Here is a 23,227-nt window from a genome sequence, read left to right as displayed (position 1 = left end):
GAGCGCCTCGCCTCAGCCCAGGCTTTGTTCCTGCCTTGAGCATCACTGATAAATCTGTGGAGAACCAGGGGCTTGATCTATCTTTAACCCTGAGCTATTTAAAAAGTGCATATCTATCAATGATAGCATGTAATACATTTGGGGAATATTCCAATGTTAATTCTACATCTGGTTTTTCAGAAGTGTGATGTATATTACTATCAGCAAGGTTACTGAGAAAACCTGTTCATTAAAATTTATTTGGAGTTTCTTTTGATAGCAGTTCTAGTGCTTGATCTTTCCTGTCTGCTACTTCTAAAGCAGGCTAGAGGGCAGTGGTCACCAAGGCCAAGCACAAAACTTAGGAGGCAGTCATTCTGTCCCTTCTATAATACAGAATCCAATCTATCAGTGTTGGTTTTGAAGGATCCTTAAAATTAGGTCTGGTTGGCTCATCAATCAGCTGTGACAGATTGAGATTGTCATACATCTGTGTTAGATTATTTGAATCAACCATTTTAGCTTAAAGTCACCTCAACACGAAAACACCAAAGTGTCCTTGATAATTCAACAATATGATAGGTTAATGTGTTGGCCCTCAGTTTTAATTATTCCTCCTGGATACCAGAAGGTTACATTGCCCATGATCCTGAGCCACCATTGCTTTGAAGAACAATCACACATGCACACACACAGACAATGATGATTTCATATTAAATATCCTCAGCCATATTCTTGGAAATATAAAATTAAATGAGCAACTTCCCATTTTACAATCACAGGCGCCTTTTGTTAACAGAGACAGTGGTGTCCGGATTCAGATTGTGGCCAATCGGTAAAACAGAATGAAGCCCGCCCACGGCTGTCAGTATTCAGAACAAGTAGCTCATGAAAAATAAGATACAGTATAAAAACTAGGCTGTTACTTTTTACTCATTTAATCAACATTTCATATTTAATGCCCCTCATCTCATTTTCAGGTTGCATCTACAGGTTGTGAACATTCATTTGGCGACAAGTGAAGACTGTCGTGTTTCTGGTGTCTCATACAATAAAATGTGATTTAAAAACTGAATTAAATGTTCGAATTTGAGTTATTTATAACTTTATAAATACTGAAAGCTAAACCGAACTCTTCAAGCAGTTAGATAAGGTAAGCAGATTCTCCACTAGATTTGTATTCCATGAAATGCCTCTGCTCACCAGGCCCAGAATGAATTATGTCACAAAGCTTGAAGTGAGTCAGCAAAATCAGTAACAGAAAAAAGAAGGAAGGGCAGTACAAAGTTTAAGTGGATGTACGCCTGACTACATTCCTGCTGGTCAAAACTCTTTAACTACTTTGTATTCTTTCAGATTTTGCGTTACCAGTAATTTTAAGGAATATCTTCTCAGTCTCTGCTGGAAACCACAATCTGCCTTTTTCTATATCCAAAGATAATTCTATCACATTTATGTAATCACCACCGTTCCTTCTTGCCAAAAATAATTAAGGATGTATCACCAAGAAAGAATCAAAAAAGGCAGACATGGCAGCTATGAGACCACCTACAGGGTTTTTCCTTCTGTAGGAATTTAAATCCACTTTCTGGATTGGAAATGAAGCTGTAAAAGGTCAAACAAATTATTCCTCGACTCCAAAAAGTCAGTGCTCCAATCAAAGCCAATGGAGCAGCACCAGATTCTACATCTTAATGATAGCGCTGATTACAAACTTGGCTCTGGTTTCTAGCTTTGGGGGAGAGTAGTTTATGTTGACATACTATTAATTCTACTTCCCTTGGTCTCAGCGGTAAAATGTCTTTAGAAATCGAGTGCGCTATCTCCATTCAGCTGTGCTGGCAAGGTGGTTGCATACTAGCTTAATTAATAACTTAACAGTGATGTATAATGCAAGTAACAATCCTAATAACCCTGAATCTTATTTCTCCCTCTAATCCTCTTTACCTTCATCTTCTGCTTCATCTGTGCTACAGTATGCACTCTTTTTCACGTCTCTTTATCTTCTTGGATCTCTCGCATAACATTTCTTTTCAGTCAATTTCCAGCAATCCTCACTTTAAAACTCCACTTCCCAACATCAAGAGAATACGGTGAGCGTCTCTCCCCATGAGATCAAACTAATGACGACGCTAAAGCTCTTGAAAAGTCATTTGCATTCATTGAGACAAGCTGACTACATTAACTCAAAGTAGGTAAAATACAGGTTATGTGATTGCTTTAAGGTGAAACATGACTGGAGTTCCTCTTGGCTCACATCTCAGACTTTTGGAGAGGTCTGTCTTTGAAAACCTGTCATGGGATAATGACTACAAAGGCATTTAGCAGCAAAAGCCAGAAGGACATTTCCATGCCATTAAATCCAACTTTCAAAATACATCTGAGAAACACTTCTCTGAACATCTTACAGAGATGTGAACTACTTGGAAAACTAGTTAGCATAAGCAGCTACTGTTTCTACCTCTACGTAAGTTTATTAGTGCGAAAGCTTAGTTCTTGATTCTTCAAAAAGCGATTACTTCTGGTGAGTCTGTTTCAGTTTCAAGCTTGGATGGTGGTGTACTGACCAGTACCTCCATCTCCTTGAGCACAGGGTGGTCCTCAATGCCTGGGAACAGGACCCTCATTGCATAAGTGCGGTAGTCCAGGAAGGGGATCCCAGCTCCATCCAGCTCCTGGGTCAACTCATGGATGTCTGTCTGAAGTTCGGCAAAAGCTACGAAAAAAGATGCAAATGAGCAAAAAGAGATGGGATGGTGAATAATCATGCTGAATGGCATAGCTTTTTTTAACAGTAGGAACAAAACATGCAAATATAACTGCAATTTGTGAGTGTCAATCATTTGTGAGTCATGACCATTTGCAATCTGTAAGTAAGCAGCTCTTACAAATCTCTTTTGTGAGACCGGCCCCGGTAATGCAAACCAGGATATGGCCTGGGCCTTAGAAAGCAGTGCCTGGAGTCTACATTAGAAAGTGACAACCTCTCTACCAATTTGATGCTATCAGCCAGCAAAAGGTCAGGTAGTAAATCAGTTATTGCATGATGCTCCGACATTATGCTAAACCCATGGCAACAATTACAAAGACTGACAGTGTATATAAGAATCACACCAGAAGATTTTGGATGACACTGAGACCACAGCACTGAAGACACAATATATGGGTCAGATAGGAGCCTGCCAGAGACAAAGAAGGGAAGGAAATGCAGACAGGCAGACAGCGCAAACAGGTAGAGCGTCTGGCTCTTATAAAAAGGACTGGAGAGAGAAGACGCTGAGAAGTAAAGGTCAGCTGTGATAAGGAAAGAAGCCCACAAAGGCAATAAAAAAAAAGAAAAAAAAAAAGACAGAAGCATGCAAGGCTATATGATCTGGTCTGAAAGGCAAGAATAGAAAAGAAGAATACAAAATCTTGGAACAGCAATTACTTTTTCTACAATAAAATAGTAGACGAACACGTTCTTCTGTGTGGTCGCCGAATGCAACAAGTGCGTGGTGGTTCTGCTCCATGGTGACCGTCAAGAAAAGTTGGTGCAGAATGTCGTGCTTTCCAAGAGAAATGAACAAACATTTCTTCTTTTGTTGAAGGCAAGCCAGTGTGCCTAGTTTGTGGGGACAAGCTTACAGTGATGAAAAAGGCCAATCTCGAGCATCATTACAGCTGTAAAACATGCTAAACTGGATGAGCTGCGAGGATAAATGTGCTTGGATAAAGTCTACACTCTTCTGATCTTCAGTTTGGGATCCCAACAAGCAGCTTTGAGACCACATTCTGACAGAGACTGTGTTATGAGGGCAAGATCTGTGGTCAGCTGAAACCTCATTCAGAAGGAGAATTAGTGAAGAAGAGCCTTGTTGCTGCTGTGAAGCTGCGAGAACCAGACAGAGTAAAACTGTTCCAAAATGACGCTTTGTCTTAAAGAATTCATGCAGATGAAAGTAAAACCAGACGTGGAAACTCAGTGATAGCAAGTGTGTGATTTGGCCTTCATGGTGGACATCACCAAGAAGCTCTCAGAGCTGAAGCTCAAGCTCCAGCAGCTTCTCAGCTCTCTGCTTTCAAATGAGAAATCATTTGAAGTGAAAGTGCAGCTGGAAAGAGGAAACACTGCATGTTTCTACTCTGCAAGAAGCAAAAGCTGCTGTGACATCTGAACATGCTGGTGAGAGTGAAAACTCCTTCAGGCGTTTGGTGAGAGGTTTCAGGACATGAACGATAAACAGAAGGAACTGAACGTATTAGCTGTTTAATGTGGAGGCAGCCGATGAGCCTGACAACCTACAGCATGAGGAGCCCCATTCTGAGGAGACATGCAGTGAAGTCTGCATCTGTGTTTGAGACAATTCTTCTCAAAACTGACGCTTGCAAAGATTCAGTTCAACTTAAGACTGACTGAACCAAACCTGTAAACCATCATCATCATCATCATCATCATCATCATCATCATCATCATCATCATCATCATCATCATCATCATCATCACAACCATCTGACTTCAGACGCCTCAGCAAAGAGCTCCAGCCATCACAGCAGAGGTTAGTGTGATATGTGTGTCCAATAATTTAGTGTGGCCCTCAAAGGATGTTATAAAAATTTTTGCCCTTGATAGGAAAAAGGCTCCCCACTCCTGCATTAAAGCATGATAACAGATCCAGAATCAGTAATTCAGTTACTTTTAGTAACAGTTTTATGAACAGTTGAAAGAGCATGTAATTTCCCTATAATTTATTGTCTACATTAGAAACATTCTAGGTGCACATAAATACTGAATACTGAATATCAGAATCCAAATAAATAACTAAATGAAAAAATAAAAATGAAAAATGAAAAAAATCCACATTTCATTGAAAGACAGCTGAAAAAATATGTAGTTAACTTCCTTGGTGTCTTAGTCCCGACAAACTCAAACTTTCTTTGTCAAAAAAAGACTCAAATGCAATTAAATAAAAAGGAAAGCTAGCTCAGGGTGAGAAAAGCAGAACCAGGAGACAGAAAACAAAGTTCCTGGAAAGGAAAGTCAATTAATTGCATGAGTGGATAATTATTAAGAGAGCGACGGATGAGTTTTCATGCATAATTTCTCCCAGCTGTTATTGGACTGTTTGGTCCACAAGAGAGATGGAGAGGAGAGGAAGCAAGGAAGATAAAGGATAGAAAGAAAAAAAAATAGCAGAGAGGGAGAAGAATGGAAAATGAGACGGTAAAGAAATGAGGATGGTAATACAGAGAGGAAAGAGAAGTCAGAGGACAGAGGACAAACAGTGAGTGACGAGGACCAAGGAAAGTTCAGCAGGTCGGAGCTGAGAGGACGTGGAAAGGAGAATGGAGACGTGGAGATGAGAGGAGAAAAAGCTAAAGACAAAGAGCAGTGACAAGTAAGGAAGAAGAGAGGGGAGAGAAAGGAAAATGAGTCAAATACAGATACTGTCAACTAAACTCTCGTCTCCTCTTCTGCATGTTAATCAAGCTCTTATTTATTACTCAAATGGTAAATTGTTCTGCTTAAAAAGGAAGCTAGCCACTTTCTCCCAAAAACCAAAAAATTCTTCTGACTGGCAGCCAAGTCTGTGAAAATAATACATCAAGATATCTCTGACATAGTTCACTGAACTCCAGCCACCGTGGCCACGAGCAGTTCAAGGATACTGAATGGAGCTTCTCTGGTTTCTGAAGATTCTCCTGAGCGAGCTGCAAAGACATCATCGTCACATGACATGACTGAGAGCAAAAGGGATGCAGCCGCAAGAAAAAAGAAACATTCCTCCTGGCAAGGGTGATTTTCCTTTTGAGAGGAAAACACTGAAGTTTATTCATCACATGCTAAACGTAGTGTAACAGTAGCACAAGAGTCATACAGTGACTCAACTAAACATGCTGTCTGTAGTGTGTTACCAGCTGTCTTTCACTGGTTAAACTGTAGAAAAAGGCACAACGCAACCTTTAATATAGCCTTTTGAGTTATTAGCTATTTTCTGGTGATGAAAATGCACTATGCAAGCATGTTTTCACTGAAAAATACCCTCGTGATTGTTTTCAAAAATTCCAGCTTCACAAAGACACTGTGCCCCACAGTTTGAAAACAGACAGAGGTTAGGTCCGCTTGCCAAGCGGAGAGCTCAGGATGTTCCACTTGAAAAATGGGGAGAATATTTTTGCTTAATAACATCACACTAATACTGTGATATATTATGATCCCTGTCTACAGCAATCAAAAATGCCTACAGTGTACAGAGCCAACAATCCAGGGAAGACAGAGAAGCACACAGCCATCTAATGCGTCTAATGAAATGATGTGTTCCACTCAAGACTTCCCCAAATATTTGAAATACACTGACTAATGATAAAGGTTTTTTTCACATACTTTAATGTCTCCCTATCACCTGCTGCTGTCATATGACTTCGGCTGCTGTAAACAGTGTCTGGCAGGTCCTTGCTGGGAAAATCCTCACGCGTTTCTGACTTGAGCATACAAAGAAAAGACCTCAATCAACACAATCTGGGCAGTGAAGCCACAGTGCTGAGTGTGCTTACATTAGCATGGAAACACTGCTTCGTCCATGAATTTGTTTGAAAGGCCATTTGCATTTTGTTTGCTTTCACGCAGTCATACAGCGTTTGAGAAACATCCATATTACCTCTCCTGAACCAAAAAGTGACATTTGCCAGTCAGTACTTGTCACTTCTAATGTGTTGCTAATTACCCGTGGCTGCTAATATGCTAGTTTGGATGATAGTGTACACTGCGATGACTGCTGCTCACGCATGACTGAATCAAGCGTCCCCTGTCTCTTCCCCTCAAGACTCTCAGAGCACAGCAGACCTCAAGCACATACATTTCCATTTGCTATCACACACACACACACACACACACACACACACACACACGCACACACACACACACACACACACACACACACACACAGCAGGCCGCCCACTTCATCTGTTCCTCCGCCCACACACACTGCCTCGTCCCTATAGGCCAGCTGGGAGTACAGCAGGCGGGGCGGGCTGCTTTTTTGAAGACGGGGTGGGAATAAGGCCGTGCTTAACTTCCTGGAAAACTGAGTGTTTTTATTTCTATTGACTCGATTACCATGTGATCTGAAAGAACATGGCCTTTCTAGATGTGACATCTTAAAATGAGGCACTACAACAAGCTGAGAACACATTTAATGAGAATGTCGGAAAAGATGCCCTGACGCTGTCGCACTTTAAATCAAGCGCTGCTGCTGTTTTTTGTTTTACAAGCGATCCTGGCTAAACTCTGTGTCCTGTCATCACATCATAATCAGCGATTTGTTCATTCTAACAGTGATGATGACCCAGTGGAAGCACGTCCCTGCTCCCACATTCCCAGCCAACACACACACCCATGTACACCTCCCACGCTTGGTCTGGGGGTGTATTTTCTGAATACAGTATACAAGTCACAATATAGAACTGATAATTTATAGTATGAGCATACAGCAGTTTAGAAAATTTCGTAGATCCAATATGAAACTGACAGAAGGTCGGGCCTGGGCCAAAAAGGCGCAATTACAAATCCGTCTGCTACTTCAGCATCACGGAGAGCGGCATGGATTTATCACAGCATGGTTAGACTGCTGATATTTCAGAGCCATGCTCGGGGCCATGGATTCTAACTTGCACAAACCTCGGTCAGATAAAGGATCAATAAGTCAGGCAGACTAGACTAACATATTCAATTAAACAACCCCTCTGCCCCTGGACTCTCTCGGCTACTGGGGGGTGGAGAGCGGGGATGGCAGGTTAACAGGAGGGATGTGTTCTGAGCATCTTGCTAACAAGAGGCAGGCCCCCCACCCCCCGCCCATACCGCCTACTGATTCTAACCTTGCACCACGGCTGTGTGCCTCTGTCTTTATATTGAGTGCAAACACCTGAGCTGTCCTCACATCAGTCATCTACACCCTGCTGCTAATCACACGAGATCCCTCGGAAATAAGCAGAAGGGAACGGTCTTTTGGAAGGATGGCATCCACACAAAGAAATAAGAATCTAATGGTGGAACAGCACCCTACTTTGTCACTTAATAGTGTTTTTCCCTTAATTTGTGGCCCCTCTGTTTGTATCAGTGGCACACCTGTGAGTGAAAACACAGAGGTGGACACGTCATACTCTACCATTTGGCTTGCCTCCTGACTGCATTCCTGTGATGATGGTGATAAAACTGTAACTTGACTGGCCATGCCTTCCTCCTGTTAAGTATTATTTCACATCAGCCCTGTATTTTCTTAAATAAAACTGCTTTTTATTTGCTGTGACTCAGCTCTGACAGTTATGCATTTACCTCAGTAAACATACCCTGCAGTAACCCTTTTGTCAGTGATGACGGCAGCATCCAACTGCAATTGACTGCATCTCTGCCTGCAGTTTCATTCACAGTTCTAACCACTTATCTCTCTCTCCCTCTGTCTCTCAACATGATTTCTTTGGCTATAACAGGTCCCTCTGGCAGTCAAGTCTATAGAAATGTCCTCTAGAATTTTGCACATTCATACCATGAAACCTCAACTGGCTCTCTCATCTTGTATAGTTGTGTACTCACTCTACATAGCAGACTCACGCAGCCCAATCAATGTCATTGCCAGCGGCTGATCTCGTTTCCTCAGGCAGTACTGTATCTAGGTACTATTAGATGAAGTGATGTTTTGTGTGACAGTTGTGTAATTTAATACATTTGGGACTTCTGTGTTATCTGGATGGGAAACTAACGTACACTATCTAAAATCTAAAATCTCAATGTTCAAGCAACAGCCAAAAGCAAGTTAGCTTAGCTTAAAAAAAGACTGGAAACAGGAGGCTGTTAGCCTCGCTCGTCTAAAGAGATGCAGGGAAGCCAGTGCCTGGCCAAGAAATAGTCTAGAAATATCTATTGTATATTCAGTGAAAATAAAATGCTTATGCAAATCCCACTGAATATGACCTTGTCACATAAATGAAACAGTCTGCTGCTGAGTGTGTAAGGATAACTTATTAATTACATCTCTAGTCTTGCTGTAGTTCTGCTCTCTGACACAATCCTTAAACAAACAGCTTTGTAATTCAGTTTTATTTATAAATGAATTACAAGAAATGAACAACCAAAACGCCGACATTCTGTAAAGCTAAGCTGCCCAGATGCTGGCTCTACCTTCATATTAACAGAAGTAAGTGAGTGGCATCAATCTTCTCATCCAACCCGAACTCTGAAGGTTTCTTTAACTTTTCAATTCGTCTACAACTGTTAATAACAAACATGGAAGTTTTATTACGTTCTTTTGTCTTTTTTTTAAATGATGACATCATTTTGAACAAAGCTGTGGATAAAAGTTCACACACATCTTCATTTCTTACCTTCTTTACATTCCAGGGCCACTCTGGACTCCAGGTTGTCCATCTGGAGCTGCAGACGTTTCAAGGTGCGGTCGGCGTCCCTGGACTTTCTCTTATAGGCAATCAGCACAGCGATGATGACCAACAGAAGCAGGCCACCACCCCCTCCGATGCCGATAATGGCGGGGAGCGTCAGCAGGCTGTCTGAGTAGATGTGAAGAGTCCCGGGGGAGTACTCGAACCCGCCGGCACGGATCTAAAAACACACACACACACACACACAAAAACACACACAGACACAACTGATTTTTAATGATCAAGGGAGAAAATAAACACATTTGTTACCCGGGAAAAGTTATTTCTTTGTAAGCAACTCTGCTTTATTCATCGCAATCGATATCACCTCTCTCTTCTACCAGTCGCCAATGAGCAGCTGCATTATCTGAGCTGAGGGTTCAGTTCATCGTTCAAAGGCAGCTCCACCACACCCGTTAAGGGAGAGGAAATTTCTGCTTATTTACTTTCCCCTGCCAGATTCTGTTCTGCTAGTCTGGAGATCTGCACTATCGCCTTCCAGAGAGACATAAAAAACCAGGAGGCGGTCACTGCTCTCGCAGCAGATGGTTTGAGAATAGATGAGGTGGTCTGAAGAGATCGAAAGTTGGTGGTCTAATGAAAGAAGTTGGTTGACCCAATTTCTACCACAAGGATCATTAAATTTTGATCTGTTCTGTACTCACACTGAACAGGCCTCTCTGTTACAGCCTTATATCACCTTCACTGCTGTGAACACTTCTTGTAGAAGCAGTTTTCAATTCTTGCCTGCAGGCGTGCGGTTTCCGAGGGTTTCCCTGATGAAGATCTCACGAGCGAGCTTGCTCAGTCCTGTGAATGATTCACCATCAGCACCGTGTGCACATATTTCGGCTCTTATTTGGGTTCTGAGGTAGATATTTTGTCGTTAATGTCCTCGTTCATCACTGTCAACTTTAACAAACTGATTCAGGTCGGAAAGTGAACACTGTAGACGCAGAAAGCCACATACACACAAAGACACACACAAAACACTAAACAGAACACAGAACACACATATATACGCACTCACACACACTATAAGCAATCAAACAAAGTAATCACCAGCATTTGAATCTCTCCCCAAGGAGTCTTGGTAATTATGGGAAGTCAAACACATGTAATGTTATTTTTTGTGACTAAATACATTAACATAAGTGCAGTGTGTCTCAGAAAAAAAAAAAAAAAAAAAAAACTCACTGCAGTGGAATGCATCAAATCAAGCTATCCACAAGGGGGGTTGATAACCGATTAAAATGAGGTGTGATTATGCACTTTGAAGCTCTTGTAAGTGCACTTTCATGTTGACATGATCAAAGTCTGATTAAAAGAAATAAAATAGAGAAGTTGTTATATCAATATCAATGTAGTCAATAGCGACAAATGAAATTTGCAATAGTAGAGACAATTACACTGGCTTGTATAAGATTAAGTGGCCAATTAGCTGCGCGGACATGATGAGGTTGCTCGCAAAGGAGATTGAACTAAATGAACTTGTTCAAAAATCTGAGTTTGGTTGAGTTCAGTTGTATTCAAGCTGATGATTTATAAGAGTGAGTCTGAAGACATCAGTGATGTTTGATGCAGCTTCATGTCGCAAATACAAGAGGTTTCTTGTACTGAACAGTACGTGATGTCTGCCTTTAGCCGATGAACTGGCTGCGCAGCTATCGACCACTATTGGAGGCAAGTTCCACAGATAACAACAGTTTGTAAAGTGTCCTATCAGCTGCCAATAAAGCAGCCAAACCAGTTAATCGGTTTATCTACATTCACGTTGTAATGGGAGAGTGTCAACGGGCTCCAAGTGATGACGGTAACTCTTCACACATTTAAACCTATGTCTTTGAGCTGCTTTCATATTTTTTTATATTCACAAGGCTTTGTGTAATGCTCATAGTAACACAGAGAATTATTACTCAACTCTATTGTTGCCCTCTACTCATCATTTTGGTTTGACAGCCCACAACTTTAATGTTTGGGTTGGACAGACAGAGTAAGCAACTCTCTGGTGAACACAGTGGAGCATTTAGCAGTTGAAGAGGTGGATATTTCTGATATATATTTCCATAAAGAGAGTGAGTATTGGACTTACGTGAAGTCAAAGGTGTTTTTTTTTTGCTTGTGCATGTTTTTGCAAGTGGACAAAATTTAATGTGCAATTAATGGCTCTTACACATGAGTTCCTGTTTGACAGATAATCAACTCAGACTCAAAAAAAAATGTACAACAAGCAAAAGTAGAGCATATGATTATAGGTTGTCTGTGCTGGCATGAGATGGGATTTGGTGGCAATGAAGGCACCAAAAGTCTCTTGACGTTTTGAAAAATGAGTTCACAGTGGAAACTGGAGGCCAGATAGACCTTTTTTTCACTGAAGACATTTCCCAGAAGGAAGAGCATAGCTGTAAATAATGAAATGAATGATGGCTGAATTCCATTTAGTTGCTTCAGTTTCAGGACATATTGTATATGGCTTACTGGCACACTTGAATAAAACTCAGCCATCATTCATGTTATTAGTAACACAGCTGTGTTTTTCCCACAAGGAAAAGTCAAAAAGTCTGCTGTGAAAAAACACTCAAGCAAAGTCAGGAAACATACATTTTTAAGAGTGGTTTGACTTGTTTCCACATGAACCAAAATACTGGGAAGGCCCCACTGAATATTCACGGCAACAAATTTGTAGTCCAGCTTTCTGTATGTTGTCACTCAAACTAAGGAGTTAGTTCAGGACTTGTAGGGTTTTTTCGGCATTGGACAGCTTGGTTGGACCACCCCAAACTCAATGCTCACATGTTGGATATACAGCAGAACTTGAATGCAACAAATCGACAAAAAAAAGGACATTAGAATGGTGAAATTTCCAGATATTGGGTTGCTTTGTTACCCCTCATGTCGCCAGTTGGTAATTATAATCTCATCTGAGGTCACTGGTGTAACTGATACAATTACCCAGGGGAAAACATATCCTCAGATGACATGAGTGCAGCATAAGTATAAGCACTATTAAGTTGGAAACACATTTTCGAGGCATTTGTCTATTTTTATTCTCCTGACAGACTGAAGGACTGATGGAGGAACTTAAAAAGCTGAAGGCCAAAACAAAAAGCAAGTTTCTTCGAAAACTCAAGGGAGGCACACAGCTGCCAACACACAGCTGAGCATCTGAAGGGACACACAAAGACACAGTGACACACGCATACAGCAGTTCTTTCTGTACACCCACGCATGCACACAAAAACACACACAAGCCAAGTATGTCTGGACACCCATTGGGGTCCCTAGTATGTAGGTCATCCTACATGGGGAATATTACTGCGCTACAGCTGTGTCCTTCTCTGCAGCACCGTGCGCAACACACGCAAAGACATGCACGTGCACATGAATAAAATCATATGCGCACTCACGCGTGCGCGGGAGACAAGCCACAAACACAGTACATGTGCTAACACACACGCACGCAGCAGAAGAGATAGGAGCAGACAGCTCTATTTTTTCTTCAGCTATTGTCAGACGAAGGACTCACTCCACCATCCCCCCAACACACTGCATCGCTCCCATATTCAACATGACATTTCGTTCAAAAAAAAAAAGAAGAAGGAAAAAAGAAAAAGAAACGAGAGTTCCACCTTGGAACTAGCTGGTTCTGTTGAGTGCTATCATATTGAATTACATGGATGCGCTGTCAGTGGCTTTCTAGGTATATTGGCTTTAGCTAGTGGGGAGTAAATGTCATAATGATATAGTGAAATGACTGTGAAAGGACATTGGTGACAAGTTTAACAGGGGCAGGAGGTGGGGGAGAGTTGAGTGGGTGTACTGGCGGGATATTCAGACAAACATCCAAATATATTTAGAGTGAGTGCTGCGTCGCCTGGCTGATGTTTGACCTTCCTCAATGCAGATGATCCAGGAACTGCGCGCTGATTTTGAAAGTCTGCTCCAGTCAGAGCGAATCAGGGATATCAGTGTGCAGTCTGCTGACAGCTCAACGCTCTAGACAAGTAAAGCCGAACGCTTGGCGTGGGACGCACGCTGTGACTTTTTTCTGCACTATTTCCTGCCGTATCATAATTTCAGAACATATGAAACAGTATCAATGAAAGTGACATCAACAGCATTGACACGGTGGGCGGTGACAAAAAAAAAAAAAGGTGCAGCTCATGACACAGAAAACAGGAAGCATAACTCGCCAACGATATGGCACTGACTTTCTAAAATGCAACTTTAGCTTGGATTTGCTCAGAGTTGGACAAAATTTGCACATCAGAAAGGTTTATACAGTGAACGAGGTTCCTGGATTAGAGCTTAGAGACGAGCTTAGCGTCTGCATATCAGTGGCATCCTGGAGAAACAATTCTATTCTTAATACCACCTTTTATGTTTTTGCATCACTCGAGGACAGAGCCCCACTGCTGACAGTGTCTTGTCATGGACATAAACTGGAGCAAAAATGAACACTCACATGCTTTTCTTATCCCTTACTACACGTCATACATAATTCAGCTCTCCGTCTGCCCACATTTAGCACTAGTTTATTTTCTAGTCTTCTGAATAAAGGTATCCCTTTATTAGCCCGTGAATTTGTTTTGAGAATATACTGTATCACCTTATGCTAATAGAAAAAAAACAACTTGCCATCTAAGGACAGGCAAAATGGAGGGTTTACTACCAAAAAGGAGCTCTACCTTTGCCTTTAATTGACACAGTGTGCAGCTATCAGCACTCAGGAATCAGGCCGGCGAACTCGAGTGAGATGAAAAAGGTGATGGAAACCGAGCCCCTGTAGGAGAGGGGGCATGCCGGGGGGCAATTTCAACATATAAAAGAAGAATTCCGGTGCACTCTGAGGTGAAAATATGGGAAAATAAACATGTTTTCTGCTGTGGGTAGCTTGCAAAGGCCTCAAACACATCTTGAATGTGGCACAGTCCCTGCTAACCTGCTCTCTATTGCACAGAGACCATGAAATACACTTCAACAGCAGAATGTTTAGTGCTGAGATCATGAATCAAACAGCCAGTCAACAGAAACAATTCTGGTAATCAGTTATTGAAGTGACATATCTTTAACTTTGGGACTGTTGGTACAACACAACATTTGAAGATGTCAACTTTAACAACGGGAAATTAAGTGACATTTTAGAGACTGACAGGTTAATTGAGATTAAACTGCTAATTGAAGCCTCAAACTTCAGTCAGTCTTTCTTCCTCGCCCACATCTGTCCTTCACTAGAATGGCTCAAGTGATGCTGGCAGTGAGAAACACCTGTGATTGCTGTGTGACGCAGTATAAATGTCAGCTTTACCTCCACAGGATTTCTTTTTCCAAACAAGTTTATTTTCTTGTTTCATGGAAGCTTGCACACTGCTTCATCTGGCATGGACAATATTAATCAGATATGCCAGAAGAAGAGTATTCTGGTCTTTGTTTGCCGTGGCAAGCTGAACATCAGTCTCAGAACAACACTAAATGTAGGGAGAGGTGTGCAGAGCAGTGGTGATGGGCATAGCTTCCATTAGAGTTGAGTGTGCGTGGCAGATTTACTGAGGTTGGGCACATTATATTTTGTGTATTATTAAAAGTCTACATCATCAAAGCAGAAGCTAATAAAAAACATGAAAAATGGAGATGGCACTGCGGGACTTAAAAACTTCTAAAATCTCAAACTAGCAGCACCTGCAGCAAAGAATTGCTGACGCCTGCACAGCTGTTGATGTGGATACGCTTCAGCGGACAGAAAGAAACACGGTCTTCAATCTGCAGACATGTCCGGAGGTTCACTGTGGTCATGTTGAGCGTATTATATGAACAAGTGAATGATTTCCCAGTGACTTGCGGCATTTCAAACTCTTAAATGCAAAATCTGCAGGTCTGTGCTTTGTTTTTTGAAGGTACATGTCGTATATATTTATCAGGGTTCTGGTTCTGGGCTCGCTGAAGGCCAGTGAAGATCATCATGTTAATTAAGCATTACATATTTAACAGCAGCCTTGGTGTGCACCCTCAATGAAGCATATCGTGCATCTGTCAGAGGAAATTGTTCAGAAAAGATACGAGGGGTTATTCACATAACTCAACAACAAGGTTAGAGTGGCATTACGGGCTGAGATTGTTCCGCTGAAATGTTTTCATATTCACAAAAACAAATGACTGGGTCAGTGTGCGTATAAGTAGGGGAACTTTTATAAATTGTTTTTTGAATAGATTCAGAAAACTGACCCAGTTCTTTAATGAATAAGGAAGATAAGAAATACAAAAATTACATTAAGAAATAAGTCTACCATGAAGGTCTCAGCCCATAATATCGAGCCAGTTCTCTTCCAGATAATCTATGCCGTGCATGCTGGTACAAAATGGGTCACAAAAGTGCAACATTTTACAAAGTCAAAGTCACGTTAGACCAAAGTGCCGCTGATGGAGGCAGAGATGAGGAGACAGAGGAGGCAGAGTCGTGATCTGACCGTGACTTTGTGTTGTCCGGTGAGGTTGGGCCATTCACACAGCAGCTGGCTCTCAGACAGGGTGAGGACACAGGGAGTTTCTCCAATCAGCACCGTGTAGTTGAGGCGACTGTTACCCGGAGCCGCTGGGATCAGGTTACGACCCTGAACACACACACAGAGACATGTGGTGAGGAGAGGCATTCAGCTCATTTATTTTCACACTGGCCTGATCAAATTGTAGGAAACACCTGTTAAATATTTCACTTAAAGCCAGTGAAACAGCATCCTTTCCTTGATTTTCAACTTAACAAAGAGCTGTGTTCAGAATGACTCTGGTGGCATGGTTCTTTGATGACAATCACACTTGTTTCTGTAAATGAATGCAGAGAAATGAGTCAGTGACAATACAATTGCTCATTTAGAAACCCTCTTGTTAGCAAATCCCACTAAACACAGGTCACAAGTATAACTACACTGTTGTTTTTTTAGGCTCAGTAACTTCCTCAAACAGCTGGGACTGTAGTTTTTAGCAACAGGAGTAAATAGTACCTTTGTTTTCAGCACACTTTTTCAGAGTATAGGAACAACAATGGAGCTCTGTGGCACAGAGGAAGAAAATATATCAGCCTTTGGATACACAAATAATACCTGTTATTAAGACCAATTCATAGTTGGTTTTGGTATTTTCATTTTATTTTTTTGTTGACAATGAAATATATACACAGAATATAACAAGACTTATCATTTCAGCTTAAACTGCTTGTTTCCTCATTTTCAAGCATCAATTGTTTGCTCACAACTCTAGAATTGTTGATGTGCTTTTCTAATTCATCTGCTTGTTTTTACTGTATGAAATGTGCTTTTCTGGGATGGAATATTCACATTTCATATTCTGTATTGAAATAATTCAGTAAATCAAGCGAAAAACTGGAGAAAAGAAATAAGACAAGAAGGTGAAGGTGAGGAAGAGAGCAAATTGCACTGCTGCATACTGTGTAGAGGCAGATGGGAGGCCAACAAACTCTCACCCACAGACGGTTTTGTCCACTAAATCGGATTCCACACATAAAGTGTGTGTAAATTCTAACATTTGCCAGTTTCAGCTCCAGTTTTTCATTTCTATATCAAGTGCACTAGTTCCAATTTGACACACACTTTGCCTGTGATGCAAGGGGGGCAGTTAGCGGTGTGAAAAGAAAGACCCTGCATAACATCAGGAAAACAAAAAGCAACAGGGGGAAAGATGAATACAAAGAAAACAAGACAGATAGGAAACATGGCAGGAAAACATCAGGAGAGCAGGCACGAGGAGCGGAGAGAGCAGAGACAAGTTTATGAGAGGGGTGGAAAAAGATGAAAGGGATATACTCTAAAGTGAGAAAGAAGAAGGGATTGAGTCGAAGACAGAGCCGGCGAGCGAGCGAGATAGACAGAGTGAGGGAGAGAGAGAGAGGAGATAGCTGCCGTGTCTCCCGCTGGCTTAGCAGTGGGTCGCAGAGACAGACTCCGTTTTCCAATCCCATCGTCTCTGCAGGCCGCCACCCAGCCCCGCTCTGCAACCCTGTAAACATGCATCCCATTCCACCTCGCAAACACACACACACACAGCCTGCTCGCCACACACACATGCAGAGATCAAGCCACACATGCACTCAACTCGAAGCCACACACGGAGCTGTTGCCACACATGCACACGACAGGCAAGAAGCATCGTGCAGGGACACGATCTCGGAAAACACAAACACACACACAGGAAAGCACTCACGAAACACCGAGACCAGATAAATGTTTTTTCTCGCTGACACACCTCAGTAAAAACACACCCGACACTTCAGATGAGAAATTAATTGCGTGGCGAGCGCAGCGCACGCATCTCTGAGAAATGCAACCCCCACATCCCACCCCGCCAAATTGCATTTTTGTCCATCTCATCAGTGCTTCCAATGGGTAGGCAGTTCCTCCAACAAGCCAAGCAGGAGATTTGGCAATTACTGAGAGGCTCTTTGCTAATAAATTATCATTTAAGAAATAAATTACGACGGTTACGCTGCTTTCAATCTCTTCATGGAAATGAACAGCGTAACAGCCTCTCTGTGATAGCATAAGAGATAGTCGAGGCAGAGTCTGGCAGAAGATAAAAGCACTGAAGACTGGATTCAATGCAGATATAACAGTCCGATGTGATACTGATCTAAAAGAAATGATTATATTGTCCCTTTATTGTGTAGACTCTCATGAAAGATGAAGTAAAACCATTTTACACTACTTACACAGTATAGCCCACATGGTGGTAGTTAAGAAATTGCATTTTCACCTCTTTCCAGTCACTGATCTGCTGGCTATTTCTCTTATTTTGGTATTAGTAATAGCACTTATACCTGTATATTCCCTCCCACTCTAATTCCTCTCTAGCCACTCTTTGACTAAATATTTCAGGTGAGCTCCATGAGATAACACTCTGACACATACACACAACTCAGAAATTGCCAATTAATTTCATATACTTATGTCCAATCACTGTTAATGAAAATGAAAACCAATATAATCCAAATCCCCTGGACTGCGGGCCTGTGTGCTTCCATGCTGCCCTTCCAGCACTCGAAATTAATTACACAAATTGAAAGGACTGTTATTTCAGAGGGCTCGAGGCTGCAGAGGAGGATGGCAGTCAAAGAAGTTGCTGTTAGTTACTGAAGGACAGAAATTGGCCTTGGAAGGTGTGGATGTTTGCTTTCAGCTTTCAATTATGAATTTGTGAGATTTTTTTCTTTCCCCTCTGAGAGACCTTGTAAACACATTTGTGAGCTTTTTTCTTGCCTGTGTGGAAAAAAGATGTCAGTGAATGTGTGTTGGTGTGTGTGGGCTTTGCCATTATTAATACAAGATAGGTTCAATATGTTTGAGACTCTCGTAGTCAACCTGAAAGTAGAAAAACCTTGGGAGAAAAACATCTACTGCTACTTGAGAGCTAGGCTCAAATAAAATATTGAGAATGTGTGTACAAGTATACATATACATTCTGCATGTGAACAAACTTTTTTGTGGGGCTACTCAGTATCAATATTCTGTTAAAAATCAATAATAGTATCCATATTATTGTTGGCTAAATCTACCTTTACATTTGTTTACTCTTAAAAAACCACATCCACTGTTTTGGGCTGCAAGGCGATAAAGGAAGTGACCATCTGCTAAACCCCTTCCCCAAACTGTGGTTGTCGAATCATAGCAACTGTCACAAAGTGTGGCAGATCTGTCAAGATTTCTCCACATGGTGAAGCAGTGCGCATGCGAGTTGTAGTAAGGGTGATAATGGCATCAGCAGAGGTTGTAAAGTAAATTCAGAGGTAACCTATCTTAACATTACTTCCACGGCCAAAGAGCACGTCATTGGCTTGTGGGATTGTGGGCTGTTAGAGCACATTTACTGTGTAGTATCTGGTGCTGTGTGGACACCAATCCTGGACGCTGGTAGAATTTAAGGTACTTTTAGCTGCTCTGTCCTGATTTTTATTTGTGCAATATCATTCTGGTTGCCATCATGTGAATACACCAAATATAATATATATCATAACAAAATGCTCATCTAAAACGACAAGTTGTAAACTTCTAAGATTCACTAAGAAACAGGGTTTTCAATAAATTTAACGTTGTAATTAGCGAGCTAGCCTCAGCTGACAAAATCTGCCACTGACAGTTGTCATTAGCAAACAAATCTATTGTGGCTGAAAAGAAATCAAAAGCTTTTGTCCACCTTTGTCTGAAATTAAGGACCAATTGTTTCAAAAATGACAAAAAATTTGGGGTGGCATCTGTTGTTATCATTGTGAACTGCCTATGTGTTACTGCCAGAAACAGTAATGAATGGGAAGCTTGGTGAAAGGTCCGTTCATACGATTCCCAATCAAATCTGACCTGATGGTTCAATATAAAGAGGAATGCTCGGCAGATTTATCCATCATTACAGTACAAATCAGCCAACACATGGTAAAGTGTGATATGAATCTGGCACATATGAAAATGAGATAAGGGCAACCAAAGGAGCCACTTATCTCATTTTGTAACACTAATGTGACAATTTTCCCCCTGTGTAAACTTTCTAAAGACAGAGAACCTGAGACTCTTCATCTTCACACCTGAATTGTAGAACAAGTGCCTGACACATTAAAAAGTGTTTAGAAAGCTCCCTAGATAAGCAGTGGTACTAGCCAAAGCTGTTCACATGGTAAAAAGTCAGATCACAAATAAATGGAAATGTACAGGCAGGCCAAGAAAAGTCTCTCAAAAATAACACTTTTGCCCCTCTGACCTTGAGTATGAGCGGCGATGTGGGTTTGAGCTCCAGTATTCCAGTGGGACTCAGCGGTTCAAACACGGGGTCGGGGTAATAGCTGAACGTCTCGTTGACCACCACCAGAGCATTCACGTTGTCCATGTAGAACCCGATCTCATCCGGCCCGGTGCCGGTCTCAGAAAAACCCAGCTCTGAATCTGCCACCGATGGAGCCAGGCACATCATGACTGAGTTGTTATACACTGTGCAGTTCTGAAAACGAGACAAGAACAAGAGAATTTATGGCTTATGTTGTAGTCAGTGGGTGAATCTGCTAGAAATGAGTCGGGAAAACTCCTTATGTCTGTTTGTATGAAGCTATAAACAAACAAATCTGATTACTTTTGATCATAATCTAGTTAATGTTCTGTTTAAAAGAGAATATCAGGTACAAAAGCCTTCTTTTCAAACACTGAATATAATCTGCTTTTAAAAGAGACCTGTTGGGTGTAACAGCATTTTGTAAGCCAATGCCCCGTAAAACTACAATGCTGTTTACCCTTTGGAAATGTAAATTGGTTGCAAATTTATGATCAATTGTGAACAATGGGCAATGTGCTGGGCCTTTGCTTATACCTAACAATATTTTTCATTATCCACATATTCAATATCATTGCCTTAAAGAATACATGAATACAGGATGGCAGGGCCATGTTTGGTTCAATTTACAGAACTGCTTGGAAGACCAAACTATGTTGCATCTTTTCAGACCATTTACTACACATGTATTTTACACTGATAGTAAGAAGAAGAAAATGTAAGTATCAAATAAACAAAACAAGATGCTTCTTGTTTGCCTCCATGTTTTTTGCATTGCTGCATTGCTATTCTGTCAAGGCAAGTCTTGCTTGGAAGACATGATGATTTTCATTGTGATGAAATACTTATCTCAAGCAAGTCAAGGCAAGCTGGCTGTCATTGAATAAGAGGCCATCAGGAAGAAAAACCTCTTGAAAAATGTAAAACTCTATAGTGTTTTGGAAAACAGCTGTCAGTTAAGTATTCATGATTTGTAATAAATGGGCGACAACATTAAAAAACATCAGCATGGTCCTTTAAGTGTGAAGCGGCACTTTGATAAAGGATTGTGTGGGATGCATCGTGTAGGCCGTTCGCCTCAATAAACGACGGCTTTATCAGCAGGTTGAAGTGCCTTAGTATTGTTTGAAGTTCAGTTCTTAACCCCGACGACTAAAGAGCTTGAACTCACACTGACAATCACCAAAGTGCTTTGTGAGTGTCTTCTATAGAATTGATAAAACGCCTCAACTCTTAAAATGGAACTTCAGGTTTTGCATGGACTTCTTTCTTCTGTCTTCATCCCCCCAAAAACAATCTCTGTCTCTCTTTCTTTCACTCACACACACAGTCTCTCATTTTGTCTCTTTCTTTTTGTGACACAAACACTCATGCAGTGCGGTGACGTTTGAAAAGCTATGTGGCCTGAGGTAGCGTCAGATGTCTGAAGCTGTAGCTCTAGAGAGAGGAGACGTGAGCAACACACAGAGACAGACTGTCTGCCACCTTCAGCGGCTCTCTAAAAGTTGTCTGCAGATGTGTGGAGGGGTATATCTGAATAAATCAGTTCATGTATGTACTGCATGTGTGTGTAAATCTGAATAATGTAGACCGTATATACTTTATATTCACATACACACACACACACACACACACACACACACACACACACACATATATATATATATATATATATATATGCATATGAGCTTGTGTATGCCACTGTGTGTCTGCACTGGCTGCCAATGGATGTGAACATTTGTTTGTTTGTCCGTGGGCTTGTGCTATGTGTGTTTATATGTGTGTGTCTGTGTTTATGTGGTGTCCGTGTCATTCACATCAATACTCACATGAAAGGACTCTGCCTGCCCGTACTTGGCCCTGATTTTTGGTTCTTTGATGGTTGCGAGGTTGGTCCCGCTCACTGTCAGTAGGGTCCCACCACTGCAGGGACACAGAGGAAGAGAGTAAGAGAAGAGGAAGAAATGTCCAGTCGGCTAACAAATCTCTGCCAGATTCAGAGGTATTTCTGATTGGTTGCGGCAAAATTTACATGCACAAATTTACTGCAGCTTGCATCTGCAGGAAACAGTGTGATAAACATCCTAAAAGAAAATGTGTTCATATTACGCTCATAACAAGAGTTTATCGCAAATAACACTGTGAGACAGTCACAACTTGCAGCCAGCATAACATTTGCTAAACTAAGGATTCTGAGCTCTGCGTGGGGCTAAGTGTCAGCAGCAACCATTCCTTAACAAAAGCCAAGAATTACTAACTATTATTATAAACAAGTGTGCCTATTTTGCCGAATAACAGATGAAATATATCAGCAACAGTTTACTGACTTCTTCAGTATCAGTACAGTTTTTGCAACTTGTCTGTACATTAATAATTTCCAAATTATGTTAAGAAAAGAAAAAAAAGTTGAATAACATGAAAAAAAATATGAATTAACTCTGGCAGTTGCAAATAATAGAAGACAGGATGTGTGAAACTGTAGTTGTGTAGTTAACTGTGTAGTTCAGCTCTCCATTTGTGCACCTGTTCAGAAAAGTATAGGCTGACCACTTTGCAGGAAAGAAAGGAAAGAAAGTTTGGCTCCAAGTGTATAGTGGAGTGCCCTGGGCATCAGGTAGGACTTAGACACGAACCCTTTGTAATGGAGTTTACAGAGACAAAGTAGAGAATGAGAACACAAGGGAGCATCTGTGTGAGTCAAAGTCAAAGAGAAAGAGAGGGTAAGAGGCAGAGTGAGAAATCTGAGAGAGGGGGAACGGTCCACAGAGATACTCTACATACTCTAATCACAACTCTATACACAGTAAATATGTGTTTGCCTTGAGTCAGTGAAGGTCACTGGACTGAATCCAGTAAATAATGATGCCAGAACTTGGCTCAAGCCCCAAGTTTAATTTTGTTGGTGACTAGGGTGTGAAGGCAGACTCACACCCACTTGGTGTAGAAGTGTCTATATGGTTGGATCAATTCTTCAAAGATTTCACTCTTTTCTCAATGGCTGGAAATGCATGGAGATTTG

At 41.3% G+C, this 23,227-nt stretch overlaps 1 protein-coding gene across 2 annotated transcripts in view; it reads right to left on the bottom strand.

The window, feature by feature from the left end:
* Positions 1-23,227, bottom strand: part of plxna1a (plexin A1a) — a 248,462-nt gene that overhangs the window by 25,225 nt on the left and 200,010 nt on the right. For both annotated transcript variants that reach the window (XM_070968471.1, XM_070968472.1), the window contains exons 17-21: positions 22,038-22,131; positions 20,146-20,382; positions 15,858-16,001; positions 9,340-9,574; positions 2,553-2,695 (exon numbers count right to left, since the gene is read on the bottom strand). In XM_070968471.1, coding sequence (XP_070824572.1) covers positions 2,553-2,695; positions 9,340-9,574; positions 15,858-16,001; positions 20,146-20,382; positions 22,038-22,131 — 853 coding nt within the window. The remainder of the gene's footprint in view (positions 1-2,552; positions 2,696-9,339; positions 9,575-15,857; positions 16,002-20,145; positions 20,383-22,037; positions 22,132-23,227) is intronic.

This window comes from Chaetodon trifascialis, chromosome 8 (genome assembly GCF_039877785.1).
Source record: "Chaetodon trifascialis isolate fChaTrf1 chromosome 8, fChaTrf1.hap1, whole genome shotgun sequence".
Classification (NCBI taxonomy): domain Eukaryota; kingdom Metazoa; phylum Chordata; class Actinopteri; order Chaetodontiformes; family Chaetodontidae; genus Chaetodon; species Chaetodon trifascialis.
The sequence above is the reverse complement of the archived record's forward strand: the minus strand, read 5'-3'. Positions and strand labels throughout refer to the sequence as shown.